Raw genomic sequence first — 23,729 nt, forward strand, 5'->3', positions numbered from 1 at the left:
TGTTGCCCAGCAAAGGCTGGTAGGTAAGTTATGCAGAATATCTGATATGTTGACCTGTGATGCTGCTTTAACAGTTTCTTTCTATGAAGCAGCTAATCCTCCCAAATGCTGACAAATTACTGCCCCGGGCCATTTAAAATCACATTTCTAATACAGTAATCCTATCTGTATTACAATGAGTCGGGGAGAAATGATTAGGCGCTGGAAATGTTTGCACAGTGTATCAAGGCTCAGCACTTGCTGGCCAGTGTTATTCACAAAAGTCTGGGTGGAAATAAATGCAGCAGCATTGTTATTTCTATTCTAGAGCTTACACACTTCACTCTCTTGGCCGCTGCTATTTGGGTGATGTTATTCCACAACGCCTAATGAAAAACAATAATGTGATCATCCATTCTAGAATATCAGCTCCTGCAGGTGTCGGGAGAAACTATACAGAATTCATCTAGGCAAACACAGTCTAGCAAAATAATATATTGCTATAAAAATGTAACAAAAGAAATCCAATTTCCTTTCTTGTGCATTTTCCCACTGGCCTCCTATCCTCCAAAAATAGAGGACCGGGGGAAAACAAAAAACACCCTTCAAGGAAAGGCCGTAGTTTGCTTTGGGTATTTTAAGAAGCAGAATCGAACAGTTTGTATGCATTGCAATAATGATAATGTATCTGATTTAGGATTATATATTTATAACTAATAAATATACACCCATGCTGATAGAGGTATATACAAAATGTAAAAGAAAAATGCAAGCCGTACAATTTTATTTTGTTGTAATATATGATTAATCTTTTATAGCTGGGACATTTTCTTCCAAGGCTGGAGAAGCTCTTATCTTGCAAGGTTCAGGCGACTACATACATATACAATGTAATTGGAGGCTGGTTTGGGTACCTAGGAAGGCTAAGATTCTTTATGGAGGCCCGTGGGGCTCTGGTTTCAGCTATATGTATACTTGGACTGTCATTTGCAACTACTTATGTATCAAATTGCCCTACTGACTGCAACGTATATAGGCACATTTACAGGTTGAACCTTTGGATCCCTTTGCTCCACAGCTCACAGAAATGCTAAAATGCTCAAATAAAGTTAAATGCACCTAAAAAAAAAAAAAAAAATTCCGAAAGCAGAGGACTCAAAAAAAAAATTATGGTAATTGCTATTTTTTCATGTCACATAATTTTAGTGCAACTGTTTATTAAATCTATATTTTGAGTCAAAAATACGCTTTACCAATTATCGGAGCGGCCGATTTTCACATTTTTCAAATTATCGATATCGGTCAGAAATGTACCGACATTACTGATATTGGTCAGACCTCCTCCACCTCACCCCACGCATTGCTCGCTGCAGTCTCTGCCAATCTCTGTCAGTGGTGCGGCGGGCAGCAGAGAGATGACATCATCTCTCATTGCCCGCCTCGCATCACTGCTGTTCCGCCCCTACAGCAGGCCCGCAAAGGCTGCTCTCAACAGAACTAGTTACACTGTCTCTCACTGCCCGCACGCATGTGAAAGTTTACCCATTTGTACGCCGCTGGGGAGAGGCTGTCAGAAGTAGTGTATGTAGTGACAAGCTGCATATGGGTGGCGGGTGGCAGGTGACAGTGACAAGCTGCATATTGATGGCAGGTGACAGTGACAAGCTGCATATTGATGGCAGGTGACGGTGACAATCTGAATATGGGTGGCAGGTGACAGTGACAACTGACACACTGCATCTGGTGGCAAGCGACATACTTCATCTGGGTGGCAGGTGACAGTGGCAAGTGACACGCTGCATCTGGGTGGCAGGTGACAGTGGCAAGTGACATGCTGCATCTGGGTGGCAGATGACAGTGGCAAGTGACATGCTGCATCTGGGTGGCAGATGACAGTGGCAAGTGACATGCTCCATCTGGGTGGCAGGTGACAGTGGCAAGTGACATGCTGCATCTGGTGGCAGGTGATGGTGACCACTCTCAAATAAGGAAGGGGGGGGGGGGTGGACCATGAACTATAACTACTCCATATCTCATAGAAAAATTAATTATCATTAATAATAAAATATATAAAATAACATCCAGCACACATAGGGGGACACAGGAACAGGCAGAATCAACCAGGTATATTACAACATAGAAAGGGACAAATAACATGGCACACGCACTGTGCTATAGATAATTCCTTAAAATAACAGGGTCTTATTTTTTTGTAGGGTTATAACCACTTTAACAGTGTCCATTATCGGTTCTCAGTTCCTCCCTCCTTCTATCTATATTACTATTAGCCTGTAAACAGTTAACGTAGCCTGACCATCATACCTGCGCAAGAACACCACTGAACAGGAACTGTAGCCTTTGAAGGAGCATTGTAAACATTACCGTTTGATAACATTTGGGTCTGTACAGGGAAACATTTGCACTGTGCTCTGACAACGATTCACCACTCAATACGTACACAGTTGCTATGTACCTGTAAGGTGCCTCTACCAACATGATTGCATGTAAGATTATAGCGAGCTGGTTCCCTGGAAAAACATTCCTTGTAGGTCTTGCATGCAATAAACCACATCTGATTAACCACTTAAGACCCGGACCAAAATGCTCCTAAACAAAATTGGCGTCCTTTTTTTCCCACAAATAGAGCTGTCTTTTGGTGGTATTTGATCACCTCTGTGGTTTTTATTTTTTGCGCTATAAACAAAAATAGAGCGACAATTTTGAAAAAAATTCAATAATTTTTCCTTTTTGCTATAATAAATATCCCCCACAAATATATAAAACAATTTTTTTTTCCTCAGTTTAGGCCGATACGTATTCTTCTACCTATTTTTGGTTAAAAAAATCGCAATAAGCGTTTATCGATTGGTTTGCACAAAATGTATAGTATTTATAAACTAGGGGATAGTTTTATTGCATTTTTATTAAAACATTTTTTTTTACTACTAATGGCGGCGATTTTTTCCGTGACCGCGACATTATGGCGGACACATCGGACAATTTTGACACATTTTTGGGACAATTGTCCTTTTCACAGCAAAAAATGCTATAAAAATGCATGGTTTACTGTGAAAATGACAATTGCAGTTTGGGAGTTAACCACAAGGGGGCGCTGAAGGGGTTAAGTGTGACCTCATATGTGTTTCTAACTGTAGGGGGGCGGGGCTGGACGTGTGACATCATTGATCGTGTTTCCCTATATCAGGGAACACACGATCAATGACAGCGCCACAGTGAAGAACGGGGAAGCTGTGTTTACACACAGCTCTCCTCGTTCTTCAGCCCCGGGGACCGATCGGGGGACTCCAGCGGCGATCGGGTCCGCGGGTCCCGCGGCCGCGGTCACGGAGCTTCGGACCGGGTGGCGGGTGTGCCCGCGACCCACGGCTGGGCACTTAAAGAGGACGTACAGGTACGTGCTTGTGCCCAGCCATGCCATTCTGCCGACGTATATGTGCAGGAGGCGGTCCTTAAGTGGTTAATGGCTTTAGTCATCAAAAGGACTTTTAGACCTTTAGGGCTCATGCACACAGGACGTTTTCACAGCTGCTGTTAGGGGCATCTGACTTTTTTCTTTTTAACTGCCTCTAAACGCCCCTCCATGTTAGCCTATGTGTCCATGCACACATAATCTGTCAGAGGCATTTGGAGGCACAAGAGTTTAGGGGCAGCCTGTGCGTCTAAGACCCCTTTCACACTGAGGAGTTTTTCAGGCAGTACAGCGCTAAAAATAGAGCTGCTATACCGCTTGAAAAACTCCTGCACTGCATAGTTAATGTGAAAGGCCGAGGGCATTCACACTGAGGTGATGCGCTGGCGGGAGACAAAAAAATCTCCTGTCAGCAGCATCTTTGGAGCGGTGAGAGGAGAGGCATGTATACCGCTCCTTCACCGATCCTTCCCATTTAAAACAATGGGAACCGTGGCAATACCGCCCGCAATGCGCCTCTGCAGAGGCGCTTTGCGGGCGGTATTTACCCCTTATCGGCCGCTAGCGGGGGGTTAATACCGCACCGCTAACGGCCGAATCCCCCGGCAAATCCGACGGTATAGTGCCGCTATGTTTAGCGGCGCTATACCGCCAACGCGGCTCCCGCCCCAGTGTGAAAGGGGCCTAAGCTGTGCTATCCCCATTGAGAACGTCTGTTAATGACGAAACGTCGTCTGGGAAGGCGCACACTGACATCACCGCGTTCCATCTGAAGGAGGAAGGGCTCCTATTGCCGGCCGGCATACATACACGCTTTTAATCATGAGATGTTTTTTTAAGTACATGTCTTATGTATTTTTATTAAATATTTTGTACGGTATCACGCTATGGTCCGTTTTTATTTATATACCGAGGATATGTTCAATCATCGATGTGGTGCAATTTGAGATCTGCTCCCTGGATCCCTCCCCAGTCTGATGCTAATCTGATGTGGAGTCCATTGAATAGAATCTGTCTACATGCCTAATGTTTGGATGGTTCTGGTAAGCGGTGGTTCAGTTTGGTGGTGGTGTGTTCACACTGAAGTTTTGCTGACACATGGTGGTGCTGCTACGAACCTTTTATTGGACTGAATGTGTTTTTATTCATATTATTTATTATCATTGCTTTTTACCAGCCTGATATCTGGTTTCCTACTTGGCGCAGTTTACTTTTATATTGGTGCTTAACCAGCACATTGGCATTGCAGATGAGGCTTCGCTCGAATAACGCTCGAAAAACGCCCCAGTGTGAAAGGGGCCTTAAACGTCCCCAAACGCTGTAACAAGCTGTTAGCCGAATTTAAGGCGTTTTTACATTATAGGAAGTGTTTTTAATGAAAAAAAAACAAAAAATGCTATTAAAAAAGGCAACAAACAGCGCATTTTTAACGCTGCTTTTTCCTGGCATTTTGTAAACATCCTGTGTGCATAAGGCCGTAAGCTTTGTACACACAATGAGATTATCGGATGAATGATTGTCTATTTTTTTTTTTGCAAGTCGAAAATATATATAAATTTAAAGGGCCCGATTTTCAAAAAAAAAAGCTAAAAATAAAATTTCTTGTTACCATAACGACCAATCAGTTATGCTAACGTAGTTGCAAACCTGAACAATACAAATGACAGGCGGAAACTCGATACTTGCTATAGGCAACAAGACATTTTACCTTGGATAGAATACACTGCTTAATTAACTGTCAAGTGTGCGTGAGCGCAAAGAAAATTACAATACTATCACAATCTGCCAATTAAAGTTTGAGGAGAAAGAGGAGCACTTTAACATTCCATCATTTGTTTTAATAATCTTCTGCATGTACAGATCATGAAATGATTTCAGGAAGGCGCACTTCTGAAGAGCGCTCACAGCTGGTTATTTTTTTTTTTTTTTCTTCATGTCTCTTCATAGACAGGCTTCTTTGTAGAAGTACAAAAATAAAAATAGACATGGAAAGCCTGAACTGGTGCTATTTATTCACGCCGCCGCCGCGCTGCACGCTTTTCTCATACAGTAGTCTGCGGCAGTTGATCTGTGGGTGTCTTATCCTGGTTTTCAGGATATTGCCTGTTGTAAATCCCAGGCGGCAAGATGCAATATAATTGCCAGTCACTTCACCCCCTCCGCGCTCCGACTGCACAGCACTACAGCTGATATTGTGGAGTCTATTATTGCTGTGGGTTACCCACGTGATGTGTGGTGCAGCACACAAGGCAAGATAAGGAAGGCGTTATTAAAGGCCAGTGCTTAACCCCCCCCTCGATAAAAGAAAAAATTCCTACAAAATCCATGACATGGCTTCCATAGTTATCCTCTATTTGGTAGTAAGGATGCCCTTTTTATACTTATATCTATAAAGGGGCTGTAAAGGTACAATTTTTTTTCCCTAAATAGCTTCCTTTACCTTAGTGCAGTCCTCCTTCACTTACCTCATCCTTCCATTTTGCTTTTAAATGTCCTTATTTCTTCTGAGACATCCTCACTTCCTGTTCTTCTGTCTGTAACTCCACACAGTTAGGCCTTGTACACACGACCGTTTTCCTCGACAGAATCCATCAAGAAACTTGGTGGCAGAGCTTTTTTGCCGGGGAAAACGGTCGTGTGTATGTTTTTCATTGAGAAAACTGTCGTGGAACTCGATGAGAAAAAAAGAGAACAAGTTCCTCGTCGGGAGTCTCAATTTCCTCGTTGGGCTGGTTTTCGACGAGAAACACGTTCGTGTGTATGCTTAGAAACCCGCACATGCTCAGAAGGGTGGCGCCAGTGGAATCAAACTTCCTTAATAGTGCCATCGTATGTGTTTTACATCACCATCCTACCGTCCTACGTCCTTGGCTTGGTGCCATGGCTGGGATGCCCGCTCCCTGCTGTGCTGTCGGTGACTCGGAGTCAGCAGGCGGGCGGCCTCCTCCTGGCGGCTACGGACTGTGAGGGAGGGAGGAGGAGGGGAGAGGGAGCCGTAGGCAGCAGAATGTGACAATACAGCGGCGGCCATCCATTATTCAAAAGCCGGGCCTCCTTCTCAGGCTGTTCCGTGATAGGCGGAACAGTAATTTTCCCAGCAGAGCCTCTGTTTAGTGTTCAGCCTATTACGGATGTCCTCTAGTCCGAGGCCGAGGCTGAGGATGAGAAGGCATTCGTGATAGGCTGAACACTAAACAGAGGCTCTGCTGGGAAAATTAGTGTTCCGCCTATCACGGTCCGCGGAACAGTCAGAGGAGGAGGAGTGCTTTTTTAATAATGGATGGCCGCCAAAGGCTGACACACAGGTACATGTAATTGCGGTAACACCGCCCAAGTAATGGGAATGGCGTTACCGCGAGGGGAAGAGTGATCTGGTAGATTACTTGTTACCCTCAAAAGGGGCATCGTTAGGTAACGGCGTTTATTTTAACGCTGTTACTTACAACACTGGTCGGGAGTCTCAATTTCCTCATCGTGTTCCTCGTCGGGCTGGTTTTCAACGAGAAACACGTTCGTGTGTATGCTTAGAAACCCGCACATGCTCAGACGGGTGGCGCCAGTGGAATCAAACTTCCCCTTTATAGTGCCATCGTACGTGTTTTACGTCACCGCGTTTGAGAACGACGAGATTTTGTCTTGACAGTTTGTACGCAAAGAAAGCTTGTCAAGGTTCTCGACAAGCCTAACAAGGAACTCGTCGAGGAAAACGATGTTTCATTTACGACGAGTTCCTCGGTCGTGTGTACGAGGCCTAATGCAAGGCTGTCATCCTGGTGTGGAGAAAGCCTCTTGGGGGGGAGGGGGCGAGCAGGAGAGTCAGGACGCCCACTTACACACAGCTCCTTTCTCTATCTGCAACGTAGAGAGCGTCCTGACTTGCCTGCTCGCCCCCTCAAGAGGCTTTCTCCACACCAGGGAGAAAGCCTCGCATTACGGTGTGTAGTTACAGACAGAAGAACAGGAAGTGAGGATTTCTCAGAAAAAATAAGGACATTTAAAAGCAAAATCGAAGGATGAGGTAAGTGAAGGACTGCACTAAGGTAAAGGAAGCTATTTAGGGAAAATATTGTACCTTTACAACCCCTTTAACCCTTTCATTGCCATTGCCTTCCTTATATTTTTTGAAGCCCTGTTAAAAAAAAAAGGGATCTTATTCTTAAAGAATATCGAAAGCCAATTTTTTTTTGGGGGGGGGGGGGGGGAATGCTTTAAAACCACTGTGGTTTTTTGTTTTCATCTGTGAGTTATTAGGGAAATTTCCCCTCATTTCCTGTCTTCTACACTCAGAAAGATGAGAGGATAGCTTTCCAATGTAAGGAAAATTGTTTCTTTTTAACCCACAATAGTAAACTCAGTATATGCAGTAAAGCATGCTTATTATACTCACTGTAGAACCTAAGGGGTTAATCCCCTGCATTGTGTAAAAAGGCTGTTTGATTCTGTATGCACAGATCCTCCCCTTCTTGCACTGTCTTCATAACATGCCCGGATAAGACAGTTACTGGAGTCAGGCTGCACATGCTCAGTTTGGTGTGTATTTTTAGAGAGTTTTTTCTTGGGAGAGTGCATGTAATCATTACAGGGCAATCAGCAATGTCCAGACAGAGGGTCAGGGGTCCTGACTCCTGATAGGAAGGCCAGTGTAGTATGAAAACTCATACAAGCTTTAACCAGGCACTGATAGAAGTCACAAGACTGCTATATACCGCTGATGAGAAACGGTATTTAGCAGTTTATATTTACTAAAATAATTGCATTTCCATGTTCTGTGGAGTGATGTAGAAATTGTACATACATTGTTATAAGTAAGAGGTCAAATATAAAATAGTTAAACCCGAGCAGGTTAGGAGTCCAGAGTCTAAAACTGTTGAAATATGTGATTAACTGTGACACACCATGCATGATGTTACAGTGTATAGTACATTACATGGTACAAATCAGCAAACACGGTCTGGTATAGTTGTATCTTCTAATTGCTTATGTGTTGCATTCCTCAGATGTAGTCAGCCAGAGAATGATTCACAAAAGTTCATATTGTTACATCAAATCACAGACAAGCAAAAAACATGACTCTCTATTAGACTGCAGTGACCTGTCAGTTGTAAATCAAGAAAAGAAGAGGTAAAATTTGGAGCAGCGCCAGAAAAAAAAGATCAAAAGAAAAAAATCTTTACTTGTCTATTTATTACGCAATGCACATAAAAAAACTAGCTCTAGCCAAATTTTTTTTTTATTGGACTAGATAGGAACAGATTAAGGTCTGTTTGTCTCTCGACAGCAGGAACCAACCAAGATTCGACCCTGCCGCCTTCCCCGTGAGTCGGACCGTGGGTCCCACGGACTCAATCGCCGCGGGCATCCCCGCGTTCGTCTCACGGAGGTATAGAGCGGGGAGATGCTTGTGTAAACAAGCATCTCCCCGCTCTGACTAGTGACAATGACACTGATCTCGGCTCTGTGTACTCGGAGCAGAGATCAGTGTCATGTGACACAGAGCCCACCCCTCCCCCTACAGTAAGAAACACTATGCAGGGAACACTTAACCCCTACAGCGCTACCTAGTAGTTAACCCCTTCACTGCCAGTGTAATTTTCACAGTAATCAGTGCATTTTTATAGCACCGTTCGCTGTGAAAATGACAATGGTCCCAAAAATGTGTCAAAAGTGTCCGATGTGTCCACCATAATGTCGCAGTCATGAAAAAAAAATCACTGATCGCTGTCATTACTAGTAAAAATATTTTTTTTATAAAAATGACATAAAACTATCCCCTATTTTGTAGGCGCTATAACTTTTGCAATCAATAAACGCTTTTTACCAAAAATATGTCGAAGAATACGTATCGGCCTAAACTGAGGAAAAAAATATGTTTTTATATATTTTTTGGGGATATTTATTATAGCAAAAAGTAAAAAATATAGATTTTTTTTTTCAAAATTGTCGCTCTATTTTTGTTTATAGCATCGCACTGCACTACATTCTTCCCCAGTCTTGATGGCCGGGGAAACTGTCAACGAGGACCCAGAAGTGACGTCATGCACATCACTTCCAGGTCAGCAACAAGAAGGGGTGGAGAGCGGACAAGTGTTCACTCTCCTCCCTCCCCTCTACCCGGGAGCACCCGCTATGCCAGTCCCGGCCCCCAGATGGGCAAACAGTGCCCAGGCTACATAGCGGGGGCATGCACGGGAGGGGGGACACGTTACTGAGGGGGGGGGTGGAACCATTCGGCAGCAGCTCAGGTGCCAGGATGCAATTTCTTGTTGCCATGGCAACCTGGCGCCCTACTGTACCTACAGCAAAAAAAAAAAGACAACCCAAAGCTAACAATGGTCATGCCTAGATGATTGCAAATGATCATATGTATCTTCTTGAGCACCCCAGGAGCCCTGAAATCCAGGGCAACAGCCAGCCACTGGGTGAAAGCTTTTATTGTCTCCATCTCTTGATCATTTTAAAGCGGAGGTTCACCGGTAAAATCCTGTTTTTACCCTTAGTCTGATGCTCATTTAGTCTAGGGGAATCGGCTAGTTGTTTTAAAATCCGAGCAGTACTTACCGTTGTAGAGGGCGATCTTCTCCGCCACTTCCGGGTATGGGTCTTCGGGACTGGGCGTTCCTTCTTGATTGACAGTCTTCCAACAGGCTTCCGACGGTCGCATCCATCGCGTCACGGTTTTCCGAAAGTAGCCGAACGTCGGTGCGCAGGCGCAGTATAGAGCCGCACCGACGTTTGGCTTCTTTCGGCTACTCGTGACGCGATGGATGCGACTGTCGGAAGCCTTTCGGAAGACTGTCAATCAAGAAGGAACGCCCACTCCCAAAAACCCATACCCGGAAGTGGCGGAGAAGATCGCCCTCTACAACGGTAAGTAATGCTCGGATTTTAAAACAACTAGCCGATTCCCCTAGACTAAATGAGCATCAGACTAAGGGTAAAAGAGTAAAAAACAGCATTTATCGGTGAACTCCCGCTTTAAGAATGTCCATTCAATTTTCTAATTGCGGTCTTCAACCACTGTGACAAAAAAATTCCAAGGACCTGGACTACGTACGTGGTGGCTTTCATTTGAGGAGGTCCATTCATCCCGAAATCAATTATCAAATGCAAACAACATTTTGAAGGACCTTATAATGAAATTCGTCAAGCCGTCAAATGTACTGAGAATTTCTGTACAAATTTCTTATGAAAATTTTCACTCTAAATTCGGCCAGTGTGAAAGATTTTGTACTTTTCTTGATATATATGCCGATGTAAAAAAAAATTCAACGCAACATTTGTATTTTTTTAAATAAATATATTATTTTTTTATTTTTTTATAATTCCTTTATAAATATATTAATTTGATTTTTTGGAGTTGTACATGAAGACGGAATTTATGCATTTCAAAAGCTTTCAGTAATAAAAAGAATTTGTCTTTAAAAAGGGCGTTAGTCATTTTACATTACCATTTGAAGTTCTCCAAGCTAAGCTTATATTTAAAACCGGATAAACACGGCGTATTTATTTACTGCGCTATCAGATGATGTGACAGCGCTATAGCACAGCACATTACACATACATTTTATTTCCTGGCAGTTTCCCTTTAAATGGATCTTGGCATAAAGATTGTAACCATAGAAACGTCACACACCACTGATTAACCCATTAACGGCAAGGACTTTCCCCATGCTGAGCTGTTCCTTTCTGTTTTTAGACTTTTAATAAGTAATGGCATCATGTTCAATGAGACACATCTAACTGGAGATTCAGCCACAGAAGGTATGCTAGGAATGGTTATATAGTGTTACATGCTAATAGACCCAACATTATAAGAATTTTCTTATTTACTACGTGCATTTAAATAAAAAAAAAAAAAAATTTCTTCACACTATACTGTAGGCATGTTGGGGTTTATTCATAAAGCCTCATGCACACGGCAGAAAAAATACCGCTTTTAACCACCTCCAGTCCCGGGCGTTTTCTGGCACTTTTGGTTTACATGTAACAACCAGTTAGAGTCAGACTATTATTTTAAACCCCCAAACATTATATATATTTTAAAGCAGAGGTCCTAGCCTAGAGAATCAATTGGTGAGTTTTGTAATTTTTTTTATGTCGCACGGTATTTACGCAGTGGTTTTTCAAATGCAATTTAATTATGAAAAAATACACCTTTTTTTAATTATAATACAAAAAACACACAATACATAACCCATTTTTTTGTAAAATATAAACAAATGATGTCACGCCGAGTAAATAGATACCAAACATGTCACACTTTAAAATTGTGCACGCCCAAAAAAAGAAAAAAAAATGTGCATGCCCGTGCGGCAAACGATGTCAATTTTACTATCCAGGTGACAATTTATAAGCCTTTACAGGTTACCACTTTGGATTTACAGAGGCGGTCTAGTGCTAGAATTACTGCCCAACATCTAATGTTCGTAGTGATACCTCACATGTGTGGAACGATTTCTGTTTGCATGTGTGCTGGACTTACGCGCGTTCACCTTTACACGGGAACACAGGAGCTTTTTTTAATTATTAATTTATTTTATGTTTTTTTTTCATTTTTACACTGAAAAAAAATGTACATTAAATTTAATTTAAGAATTTTTTATCACTTTTATTGCTGTCATACTGAATGTAAACCACCTTGTGACAGCAAAATACATGTGACAGGTACTCTTTAGAGAGAGATCTGGGGTCTATAAGACCCCATTTTACTCCTCTGCACTTAAAGCGTTCCACCTGCATTTTTTTTTTTTAAATCAGCAACTACAGACAATGTAGCTGCTGACTTTTAATAAGGACACTTAACTGTCCAGGGCGCCCCACGATGACGGCCCCCCGAGGTTGATCCGTCTATCGGAACAGGTGCCAGCACCGCCATCCTAATGAAGGGAAACAGGCAGTGGAGCCTTGCGGCTTCACTGCCCGTTTCCTACTGCGCATGCACGAGTCGCGCGGCACTTTGTGAATGGGCGGCTGTCTTCTGGGACAGCGCGCCCCATTTCCAAGGAGGCAACAGGAGCACAAGGCGCACCGCGGACTAGGAAGTAGGCAGATTATGACGACTGCCTAGCAACGGGCTCTTTCAGGCAAGTAAACAATTTTTTTTAACAAAATGTTTTTTATTACATTTAAAGGAAACTACTAATGTAATTTATTTATTTTTTTAGGGTGGACCTCCGCTTTAAAATTATTCAAAACACCAAGATCTGTGTTTTTGAATGCTTTTGTTTTTCAAAAAATGGCACTGATTGCTTGAGAGTAAACTGGAATAGTGATGTCATATTGCTTCCGGTTTACTATTACAAACAGCCGATCAAAGCCGATCCCAGCTTTGCTTGGCTGTCTGGTCAGCTGGTGGGACGGAAGAGCCCAAATGAGCCGCGGAAGGCGGGGGGGGGGGGGACATCCCCTCCCACTGCTTGTAATAGCAATTGAGCGGCTAGAATTTATTTCAAGATGTTTTTTCTATGGGCTTTTGCACTTCCTATATTTCTGCTCAATAACTAAATTAACTTTATTGATCGGTACGTTTTATTTCACTGACGCATCATTTTTACATCCATTTTTAAAGAGCAAGTATAATTAAAGGGTCACTAAAGGAAATTTTTTTTTTTGCTGAAATGACTGTTTACAGGATATGGAGACATAATAGTTAACTGATTCCTTTTAAAAATGATTACAAATAGATAAAAACCAATTATATAATGTACCTACAGTTTAGTTTAGTTTTTGCTGTTGTTTCCTGGTTCTCTGATGTACAGAGACAAAGAGCCAATAGAGGGCAGTGATGCTTTGTAAAACGAAACTGGATTGGTGCTGACACACAGTAATCACACCTCCTTGATTAGTCACCACAGTGAGAAATCTCCCAGTACTGTGGTGATCAGGAAACAGACAACCAGGAAGTGTCCAGAACAGAGAGGAATTACAGCAACATCAAAGCAAAAATGAACAATGAGGACATGAAACCAGGACTGCAGTAAGGTAAAGGAAGCTATTTAGCTAAAAAAAAAAAATCCTTTAGTGACCCTTTAAATTCACCAAGATGATGGTGGATTGACAGTCACACAGGCCACTATATGTAGGGTTAGCCATACACATATAGGTCCAATAGATTTCTCCATTCATCGTGGATGGAGGAATCTCTCTTTCCATCAGACTTGTAAACCAAGTGAGAAAAAGTATTTTAAAACTGCTACATATGAATGTGACAAGTATTCTAATGTAATGGTGGATAAAAATGTAGCGCTAAACTTTATGTGAAATGTAAGTGCGCACATAAAAAAGGGACATTCAGATAATCATTCAAATGAAAACCAAATCTAAAAGTCCAACGTGTCAATAATCATTCAAAGAATAAATATGAAAGTCTGACGTATTGTGAGGGTTAGAGGCAAATCGAATCCCATGACCCGTTCCGGCAAGGTTCATCGCTCCCCACATTGCTTTACTTACGTGATCACTTTTATTATTTGTATGTTGCTTTTTAATAAATCCACTTGTTTTTGACCTACACTATTGGAGCCCCCCTTCTTTTCTCCACATACCGTGTTGGGGTCATAGCCAGTGTGCCGATTCTATCCAGTCGTCCACCCTTCCAGTCCAGTTGGGGTGCTACGAGGTTCTTATGGAAGTTTCTACTGGAGATCCTGGGCCCCTTCCACTGTCCGGACTACGGTTCGGTCGGAGTGCCACAAGGTCCGTTTGGAGTTCCCATTGGAGATCCTGGGTCCTTTCCACCGTCTGGGCTACATATCGATCCGGCCATCCATGCTCATATGATCCGCTGTCGCTGACATATGGGTTTGTCACTTGCGGTAAGACCCCTTTCACACTGAGGAGTTTTTCAGGCGTTTTAGCGCTACAAATAGTGCCTAAATATCTGCCCTGCAGTCTCAGTGTGAAAGGCAGAGTGCTTTCACACTGAGGCGATGCGCTGGCGGGACCGCTCCAAAAGTCCTGCTAGCAGCATCTTTGGAGCGGTGAGCGGTGTGTTTACCGCTCCTCCACCGCTCCCTCTCATTGAAAACAATGAGACCCCACAGCTATACACCTCTGCAGGTGTTTTTTTTTGGCCGCTAGTGGGGGTTAAAGGTGCACCGCTAGCGGCTGACTACTGCCGCAATTCCGCAGCAATTCCGACAGTATAGCGCCGCTATATTGCCACCACACCCCCCAGCCCCAGTGTGAAAGGGGCCCAACGGTACTCACTCCTATTGCTCTAGAGAAGATTTATTTCCATTTCTGGATGCCCTGTACACCAGCCTTTTTATATTTATTTATTTGAGGAGCACTACTTCATTGTTGTGGACTTACCATCCATTCCTCGTTTTAGGACCTGGTCCGAGTTATGGGATTAGATTTGCCTCTAACCCTCACAATACGTCAGACTTTCATATTTATATTTTGAATGATTATTGACTTTTAGATTTGGTTTTCATTTGAATGATTATCTGAATGTCCCTTTTTTAGGTGTGCACTTACATTTCACAGAAAGTTTAGCGCTACATATTTATCCACCCTTAACCACTTGCCGACCGCCGCATGTATATGTACGTCCACAGAATGGCACGTACAGGCAGATGGGCGTATATGTACGTCCCTGCCTTTCCGCGGGTCGGGGGTCCGATCGGGACCCCCCCCCGCTACATGCGGCGGTCGGATACCCGCGGGGAGCGATCCGGTACGACGGCGCGGCTATTCGTTTATAGCCGCTCCGTCGCGATCGCTCCCCGGAGCTGAAGAACGGGGAGAGCGGTATGTAAACACGACTTCCCCGTGCTTCACTGTGGCGGCTGCATCGATCGAGTGATCCCTTTTATAGGGAGATTCGATCGATGACATAAGTCCTACAGCCACACCCCCCTACAGTTGTAAACACACACTAGGTGAACCCTAACTCCTACAGCGCCCCCTGTGGTTAACTCCCAAACTGCAACTGTCATTTTCACAATAAACAATGCAATTTAAATGCATTTTTTGCTGTGAAAATTACAATGGTCCCAAAAATGTGTCAAAATTGTCCGAAGTGTCCGCCATAATGTCTCAGTCACGAAAAAAATCGCTGATCGCCGCCATTAGTAGTAAAAAAAAAATAATTAATAAAAATGCAATAAAACTATCCCCTATTTTGTAAACGCTATAAATTTTGCGCAAACCAAAAATAGGTAGAAGAATACGTATCGGCCTAAAAACTGAGGGAAAAAAAATGTATATATGTTTTTGGGGGATATTTATTATAGCAAAAAGTAAAAAATATAGAATTTTTTTCAAAATTGTCGCTCTATTTTTGTTTAATAGCGCAAAAAATAAAAACTCGCAGAGGTGATCAAATACCACCAAAAGAAAGCTCTATTTGTGGGGAAAAAAGGACGCCAATTTTGTTTGGGAGCCACGGCGCACGACCGCGCAATTGTCTGTTAAAACGACGCAGTGCCGAATCGCAAAACCTGGCCTGGGCATTTAGCTGCCTAAAGGTCCGGGGCTTAAGTGGTTAATCTAGACTTACCTGTAGGTACAAGTGGTTGTACAGCCACTTTAAAAATAAATTCAATCGCATTTTCGGTTTCTAGTGCTCAGATACAGAGGAAATCCGCTTTAAGGTTCATTAACAAAATAGGCTATTCATGGCATAGCAGTAAATCTGCTTTGGGTAGAGCTAAAAAATAGCCCTGAGTGCAGCATCTGCTGGTTATAAGTCATAAATACGTAATGTTCAAATACAATATTTCATATTTCACACACAAACACAAGACATTTTAAAGTTCCAAACTTTATGAAGAAAAGATACAAAAGAAAAAACTTTACATTTCCTCTAAGCAATATAAGATAATCAAAGCTTGGCTCCATGTGACAGAGGAATGGTAAATTAGGTTTCAGCGAGATATCAAAGATCAAACCCGTTAGCCTTAATTCATGCATGGAGACATCAAGACTGCGGTTGGGATTTTCATCTCGCACAATTATTGCGTTCACCAAATGATCAGAAAACACCACCTGCCCACAGTAAGGTTTCCCTAACAACCGATGTTCAAGTCATTTAGCAACACCACTCCATATTCCTGCTTTAATGAAACCGGTCACTTTTACAATTTGCTTACCAACAAATGACAGTGGAAATGTCAGCTCAGAGGCGTCATATAGGAAGTATAATACACGCTTTAAACACATGTTGCAAATATTCTAGATTATAGTGATCCAGCGAGCGGTAACCTTTTCACTTTCTTCAGGATGTAGCGCAATTTATTATGTATTCCTGTTTTACTATAAATTACCATTTAATAATACCAACAACAAGCCCTCTCCGGTCTGCTTTTTTAATATTAATATTTCAATCTATGTAAACTTCTGATTTTCAAGATTTGTAAAGTGGACCTTTTGAGGAAAATTACAGGTCTGCAAGAACACTTTCCTGCCATACCACAATATACAGCAGCAGTATCATTTCTGTAAACCTGTACCTTTTATTATTAAAAAATATTCCTTGATCCCCAGGTAAATGAAATTGCCTTCACTGAAATGATTTCACCATCGGGAAGAATTTCCATAAACCAGCCTTGCTAAATCGGGCAGAATTAATAAACATACACTTACCTGTTCCACTATCTAGCGCCGTGCCTCTCCATCCCCCCCCCCTCCATTCTAACTGTGGGCACGCGGCCGTGACAGCTTTCGGCTTACGGCCGGCCACTCACTGCGCATGCGCGAACGGCGCTGCGCTCCCTGAGTGGACAGGTGATCGCCTGGGACCTGTCACGTGTCCCAGGTGATCGCCTACAGGGAGGGGCCGCATTAAGCGATAGGACAAGTCGCCTAAGCGGTCCCTGGGCGGAAGGAGGAAGTGGGACAGGAAGTCCCACTCCTACTGAAGCCCCCCCCCCAAAAAAAAAATTACATGTAAGGGGGCGAGGAGTGGTTTAAGCGGAAGTTCCACTTTTGGGTGGAACTCCGCTTTAAACCCAAAGCCTTACCAATCATATGTGGTGGCTGAATTTGTTTTCCCCTTTTAGGCTTTTTGCTTCCTCTGGTGATCTGGCCAGTAACACATCTCCTGTATTGGCGTGCTTCCACTCTGGATGAAGGAGCCACAGAGACACTATGGACAGCAGCAATGTCAGTCTAGGACTGGGGTAGGCAACCTTGGCCCTCCAATTGTTTTGAAACTACAAGTCCCATGAGACATTGCAAGACCCTGACAATCACAGGCATGACTACTAGAGGCAGGGGCATGATGGGATTTGTAGTTTCACCACAGCTGGAGGGCCTAGGCTGCCTACCCCTGTTCCTAGGGGAGGGGAGTGTTAGATGCACTAGAAGATTAAAGGGGTTGTAAAGTCTCAAGGTTTTTCACCTTAATGCATTCAATGCATTGAAGTGAAAAACCTTCTGTGCTGCAGCTGCCCCCCCCCCCCCCCTCTGCCTGAACCCATTTGTTCCAGCGACGAGCACAAGCCCAGCGGCTCCAGCCACTGTCTTTGACCTCATCGGATAAATTAATAGCAGGGGAAGACATTGGCTCCGGCTGCAGTCAATCAAATCCAGTGATACGAGAGCGGGGAGCGGAGCCGAGTCCTGCTGTCTGTGTCAATGGACGCAGCAGCGGGACTCGTGAGCACACCTGCAAGGGCGCCGGCAAGGAAAGGGGCTCACCGTGGGGGCACCTGGATGAAGAGGAGGGACCAGAGTCACAACTATAACACCTATTTACTAAGGAATTTACTCTCATTCAAATTATGCAGTCGACTTTCCCGCATTTGGGGAAATCGCAGGGGTCAGCACAGCCGGAGTGCAATGGCCGAGCCTCGCCCTGGGAGAACCACCTTCGTGATCATGGTGTCTCCCCTGCCAAGTATACTCTCATTCAGTTTCTAACTTGGGTCCCTAATGCCACATATACCCGATAAGTTTTTCAGCCTCTAGAAAAAATGAAGTTTTTTCAAACTTCATCGTTAAAACGACGTTGCCCACACACGGTCGTTAAAAAAAATGCTCTAGCAAAGCGCGGTGACTTACAACACGTACAACGGCACTATAAAGGGGAAGTTCCATTCGGATGGCGCCACCCTTTGGGCTGCTTTAGCTGATTTTGTGTTATTAAAATTTGCGCTTTTCTGTCTGTTACAGTGTTGATGAATGTGCTTACTCCATTGCGAACGGTAGTTTTACTAGAACGAGCGCTCCCGTCTCATAACTTGCTTCTGAGAATGCGCGGGTTTTTAACGTCGTCGTAGCCCACACACGACCATTTTTTACAACCCGAAAAATGACGTTAAAAAATGCAGCATGTTCGAATTTTTTTCTTGTCGTTTTTCAGAACGCGAAAAATTATGTGAAGCCCACACACGATCATTTTAAATTACATTTTTTAAAATGATCGTATGTACACGGCATTTGTCTTAAAAAAATTTCTGGGACCCATCTGTTTAAGAGGCTCCAAAGGAAGCAAGGGGCACATTTTTAAAAACTGAAAAAGAACCTGAAACACAAATGGAATAGCTGCCAATAGTAACCTCATTTTACCTTCCAGGAACATACACTATGAAACCTAATTGGTTACTTTGGGCAACCCCTTCAGTTCTGTTCCTATTTTCTTTTCACTGGTTGTCATTCATCATTTTTTAAACTGCATTAGACATCAATGTTTTCACCTATATCCATGATCTTACCTTACTGGAATGGGGTCCTGGCAGCAGCAGTTTAAGGGCCTGTCTCTTCAACTCTACTAAACGTGCGTTGCAATTCTCACACCATACGCCTCTGTCAGACCCAGGAGATGATCCTCCACCGCTACCAGAGCCAGGAGATCCTGTGCCAAATCCAGGAGATCCACCTAGTGATCCAGGAGAGCTGTTTCCAATTCCAGGGGATGCAGGTCCAGGTGACCCTGAGAAGGAGCCAGGGGAGGAGGTTCCAGAGCCAGGGGAGGGAGTACCAGATGAACCCGGTATGGATCCTGCACCTTCAGGAGTAGGCCTACTGCCAGCTCGAGACTCTTCATAGGCTTTTCTATACCAGCTCTCCGGAGAGAAAGGTGCAGATGATTTTGTAGGGGAGCATACTTCGTTGACCTATAAATAATAAAAATAAAGTGTATTAGAACTGTTCCATAGCTTTCTTATGTGACTCATCGAATGTTCTCTTCTGTACGTAATTTATCATAGACAGTATCCTTCAAGATGATGAAGCAATGGGGTTGATTTACTAAAACTGGAGAATGAAAATCTGGTGCAGCTCTGCATAGAAACCAATCAGCTTCCAGTTTTTTTTTGTCAAAGCTTAACCCCCCTGACGGTAAACCCGAGCGTGACTCGGGGTTGGTTTTCAATGCTAAGATCGGTATCCCCGAGTCACGCTCGGGGTGGACGTGCAGCGGCGCGGCTTACCTTTCGCTGGATCTACAGGCAAGTTACTCACCTTGTCCCTGGATCCAGCGATGCCACCCCGCTGTGTGAGCGAGCGGGACCTCCTCGCTCGATTCACAGTCCCCGTGTGCCGCCGATCTCCGTTCCCTGCGACGTTACGACGCACGGGAGTGGAGAACGGCGCCAAATTAAAAAAAGTAAACAAACACTTTACATACAGTATACTGTAATCTTATAGATTACAGTACTGTATGTAAAAAATACACACCCCCCTTGTCCCTAGTGGTCTGCCCAGTGCCCTGCATGTACTTTTATATAATAAAAAATGTTCTTTCTGCCTAAAAACTGTAGATTGTCCAAAAGTGTCCCTTTATGTCAAAAATGGTTTTAGATCAGCTAGAAAACAGCGATAATAAATTATAATCACTTGCAGAAATGTGCGATAGCGATTTGCGGGGAAATTCGTCATAAAAAAAAAATAATAATGACAGCGACAATTCTGCAACTGCAAATTTCAGTGATTTTGAGTTGATTACATTATTGAATCATTTTTATTATAATTATATTATTACTTGCTATAATTATTTATAATTATTTATTATATTATAATTTATAATTTTGTTTTAAACAAAAAATCATACCCGGGATGCCTACAAGACTCTTGCTTGGTCAGATTTAAGTGAGTTATTTCTAAAAATTACAGGCCTACAGTATAAAACGCCAAATTTCCTTGCAAAATAATTGTACCACTTTTGGTACGTAATTCCAGACAGAATCATACCGCCAGGGAGGTTAACTGAACAAGCTGAAGTTAGAAGCTGATTGGCTAGAATGCACAGCTGCACCAGATTTTGCACTCTTAAAGCGGGGGTTCACCCAGATTTTAAATTTGCATCTAGCAGAGCCAGCATACTAAGGAAATTACATTTGGGCAGTTTTTTTTTTTTTTCTGAACTCGCACAGGTTCACTCCTGCAGCCCAGTGTGAACCTAGGCACAAGTCAGTTTGCAGTCCCAGCAACAATAATGTAATTGTTGGTGAGATACGCTCAAAGGGAAATCACATCTAAAGGGATGCAGACCCTGCAGCTTGCCTCATTAGTGCCCTGCAGGTGCAGCAGCTGACTGATAATTATAAAACCACTCCCATACAGATTCACTGTCCACAAACAGCTATTCTTTCAGGATAACAAAAGGTAGGAATCTGCAACAAAGTTTGCAAAAATCCTTGCAATGTACGTAGATCACAGAGGGGAATGTTTTTTTTTTCTCAACAAAAGTGGTGTTACTCTTTAAGGACTAGATTATTTATTGAAATAAAAAAAAAAAATAGCAGAATTATTATTTAATATTTACACAAAATGAAAAGGAAAACCTGACTGGCTGCTATTGGTCCGCTTTTTCCACTGTTCCAGTTTTAATGAATCCACTCCAAAAAGTGTCATTTTATTTTACATTATTCTACATATGTATATTTAAATGCATAATTTATTTATGGATGAACACACACCTACCTAATCTCTATACAACAATTTCATAGGAGCTGCTTTTTCTAAGCGTTATACCTGCACATCATAATTACCCGCTGCCTGCATCTGAATTAATAGCTGTCATATACTTACATCTCAGTATCTTTTCAATGTTATCTTATGTCACAACTCCATCATTGTAGATATTTATAACAAATACCAATTACTAATAAAATAGTACTACATCTCCATCATTTATGTAATACATATAATTACACAAACTCTCTGTTTCCAATAACTACACACAGCTGTAAGCCTTTCCCTGACATTACCAAGACAAAGAAATGAGACTGCATTTCAACCAATGAAATGTTTGTCTCTATGACTAATGCAAATGTTTGTTTCTGATTAAAGTGACCCCCTTCCTACTAGTCTGTCTGGAAGCTGAGGGGTAGCCGGAACAACAGCTGACAGGAAAAAACGCTGACAGGAACAGGCTTTATTCAGCTTTTTTCAAATCTCACTGTGCCCCATACATGCATCACTGTGCCATTACATGCCTCACTGTGCCCATTACATGCCTCACTGTGCCCATTACATGCCTCAATGTGCCCATTACATGCCTCACTGTGCCATTACATGCCTCACTGTGCCCATTACATGCCTCACTGTGCCCATTGCATGCCTCACTGTGCCATTACATGCCTCACTGTGCCATTACGTGCCTCACTGTGCCCATTACATGCCTCACTGTGCCATTACATGCCTCACTGTGCCATTACATGCCTCACTGTGCCCATTACGTGCCTCACTGTGCCCATTACATGCCTCACTGTGCCCATTACATGCCTCACTGTGCCATTACATGCCTCACTGTGCCATTACATGCCTCACTTTGCCATCAACATGCCTCACTGTCCCATTACATGCCTCACTGTGCCATCAACATGCCTCACTGTGCCATCCCATGCTTCACTGTGCCATCAACATGCTTTACTGTGCCATCAACATGCCTCACTGTGCCATCAACATGCCTCACTGTGCCATCCCATGCCTCACTGTGCCATACCTTATTCCTGTACTGCGAGGGTCCATTATTCAAAAGCCGCGCCTCCTCCTCGTGCTGTTCCGTGATAGGCGCCTGTGTTCCGCCTATCACGGAGGTCCTCTCGTCCAAAGCCGAGGATGAGAAGACATCCGTGATAGGCGGTACACCGAACAAAGGCTCTACTGGGAAACCAAGTGTTCTGCCTATCACGGAACACCACAAGGAGGAGGCGCGGCTTTAGAATAATGGATCCCGAGACAGTTACTGGCGTATCAGACGACCCCCGGGTTTTGAGGCAAATTTTTAAGCCCAAAAGGTCGTCTTATACGCTGGAAAATACGGTAATTGCATTTCCATGTTTTGTGTACTATGGGAGACCAGATATAGTGAATGCAGGGTCCTGGGTTTAGTAACACTTTAAGCTTTGACAAAAAAAAAAAATGGAAGCTGACTGGTCTCTAAGCAAAGCTGTACCCAATTTTGCACTCTCCAATTTTGGTAAACCAACCCCAATGTCAGCTGCTTTGTGAAGTCTCCTCGGCCTATTGACATTATAGTGTTGGGACATGAAAGGCAGCTAGTTTTGTAAAGATTATGATTTGCAAACTCTTGCGCAAAATTCAATTTCGAAGGAAAATCCACAAACGATGCCATCATTGCCAGGCCTCTTTCCGTGACCTCAGGCTGTAACAACATTCAGCTTCAAACAAACTGCCAGCAATGAGCGCTGTGTCCTTTCATTTGATCTCCAAGCTACGAACGGCAGCAAATGGCTTCTACTGGTTTACAAACAGACCTGAATGCACGGAGGAAAGCACTAGAGTTTAAGTGAGCTAGTAATAGTAAATTACCTGTGCATGATTAAAGCTTCACTTCTAGAGCTCTGACACAAGAGTGTCTCATGAAAGAGTGCCTGGAAATCGACAATGTCTGAAGTCATAATGGTACATCAATCCTGTTAAGTCTGCAGTGATAGACACGGAAGCAACAGGCAACCCTGTAATGCTGTATCATTTCAGACAACCTATTGTAAGCCGTGGCACAGTTCACTACCTAACACGACCTAACCATCAGGCTCCATGCACACTGAAGCTGATAAACTGCAGTTTATTGGCGTTTTGGCTTTTTTTTTAAAGCCCATAAACTGAACTCTATGTTAGCCTATGTGCCCATGCACACCTGGGCGTTTTTTAGTGTTAATGAGCTTTGGAGTTTATTGGCTTTTTTCTGAACGCCTGAAATTTGCGTTCAAAGTGCAGTTCTTTGACGGGAAAAAACGCTGAAAAACGCGAAACGCTGAAAAACGCTTAAAAACGCTCAAAAACGCTGGTGCCAGCATTTTTTTTGCGTTTTTTAATCAATTGAAAAAAAACAACACTGAAAAACGCTGATTAACCACTTCCTTACCGCGTCATTGTGAAATGACGGCGGCAGGAACCCCTCCTC

The 23,729-nt window shown here is 43.1% G+C and overlaps 1 protein-coding gene and 1 non-coding gene across 2 annotated transcripts in view; both read right to left on the reverse strand.

The window, feature by feature from the left end:
* Positions 1–23,729, reverse strand: part of KIF26B (kinesin family member 26B) — a 472,460-nt gene that overhangs the window by 432,811 nt on the left and 15,920 nt on the right. Inside the window, exon 2 of the mRNA XM_040351064.1 lies at positions 19,072–19,473. Coding sequence (XP_040206998.1) covers positions 19,072–19,473 — 402 coding nt within the window. The remainder of the gene's footprint in view (positions 1–19,071; positions 19,474–23,729) is intronic.
* LOC120938459 lies at positions 18,098–18,258 on the reverse strand. The gene has a single exon (XR_005749073.1). It is a non-coding gene; the product is annotated as a U1 spliceosomal RNA (small nuclear RNA).

This window comes from Rana temporaria, chromosome 4, assembly GCF_905171775.1.
Source record: "Rana temporaria chromosome 4, aRanTem1.1, whole genome shotgun sequence".
Classification (NCBI taxonomy): domain Eukaryota; kingdom Metazoa; phylum Chordata; class Amphibia; order Anura; family Ranidae; genus Rana; species Rana temporaria.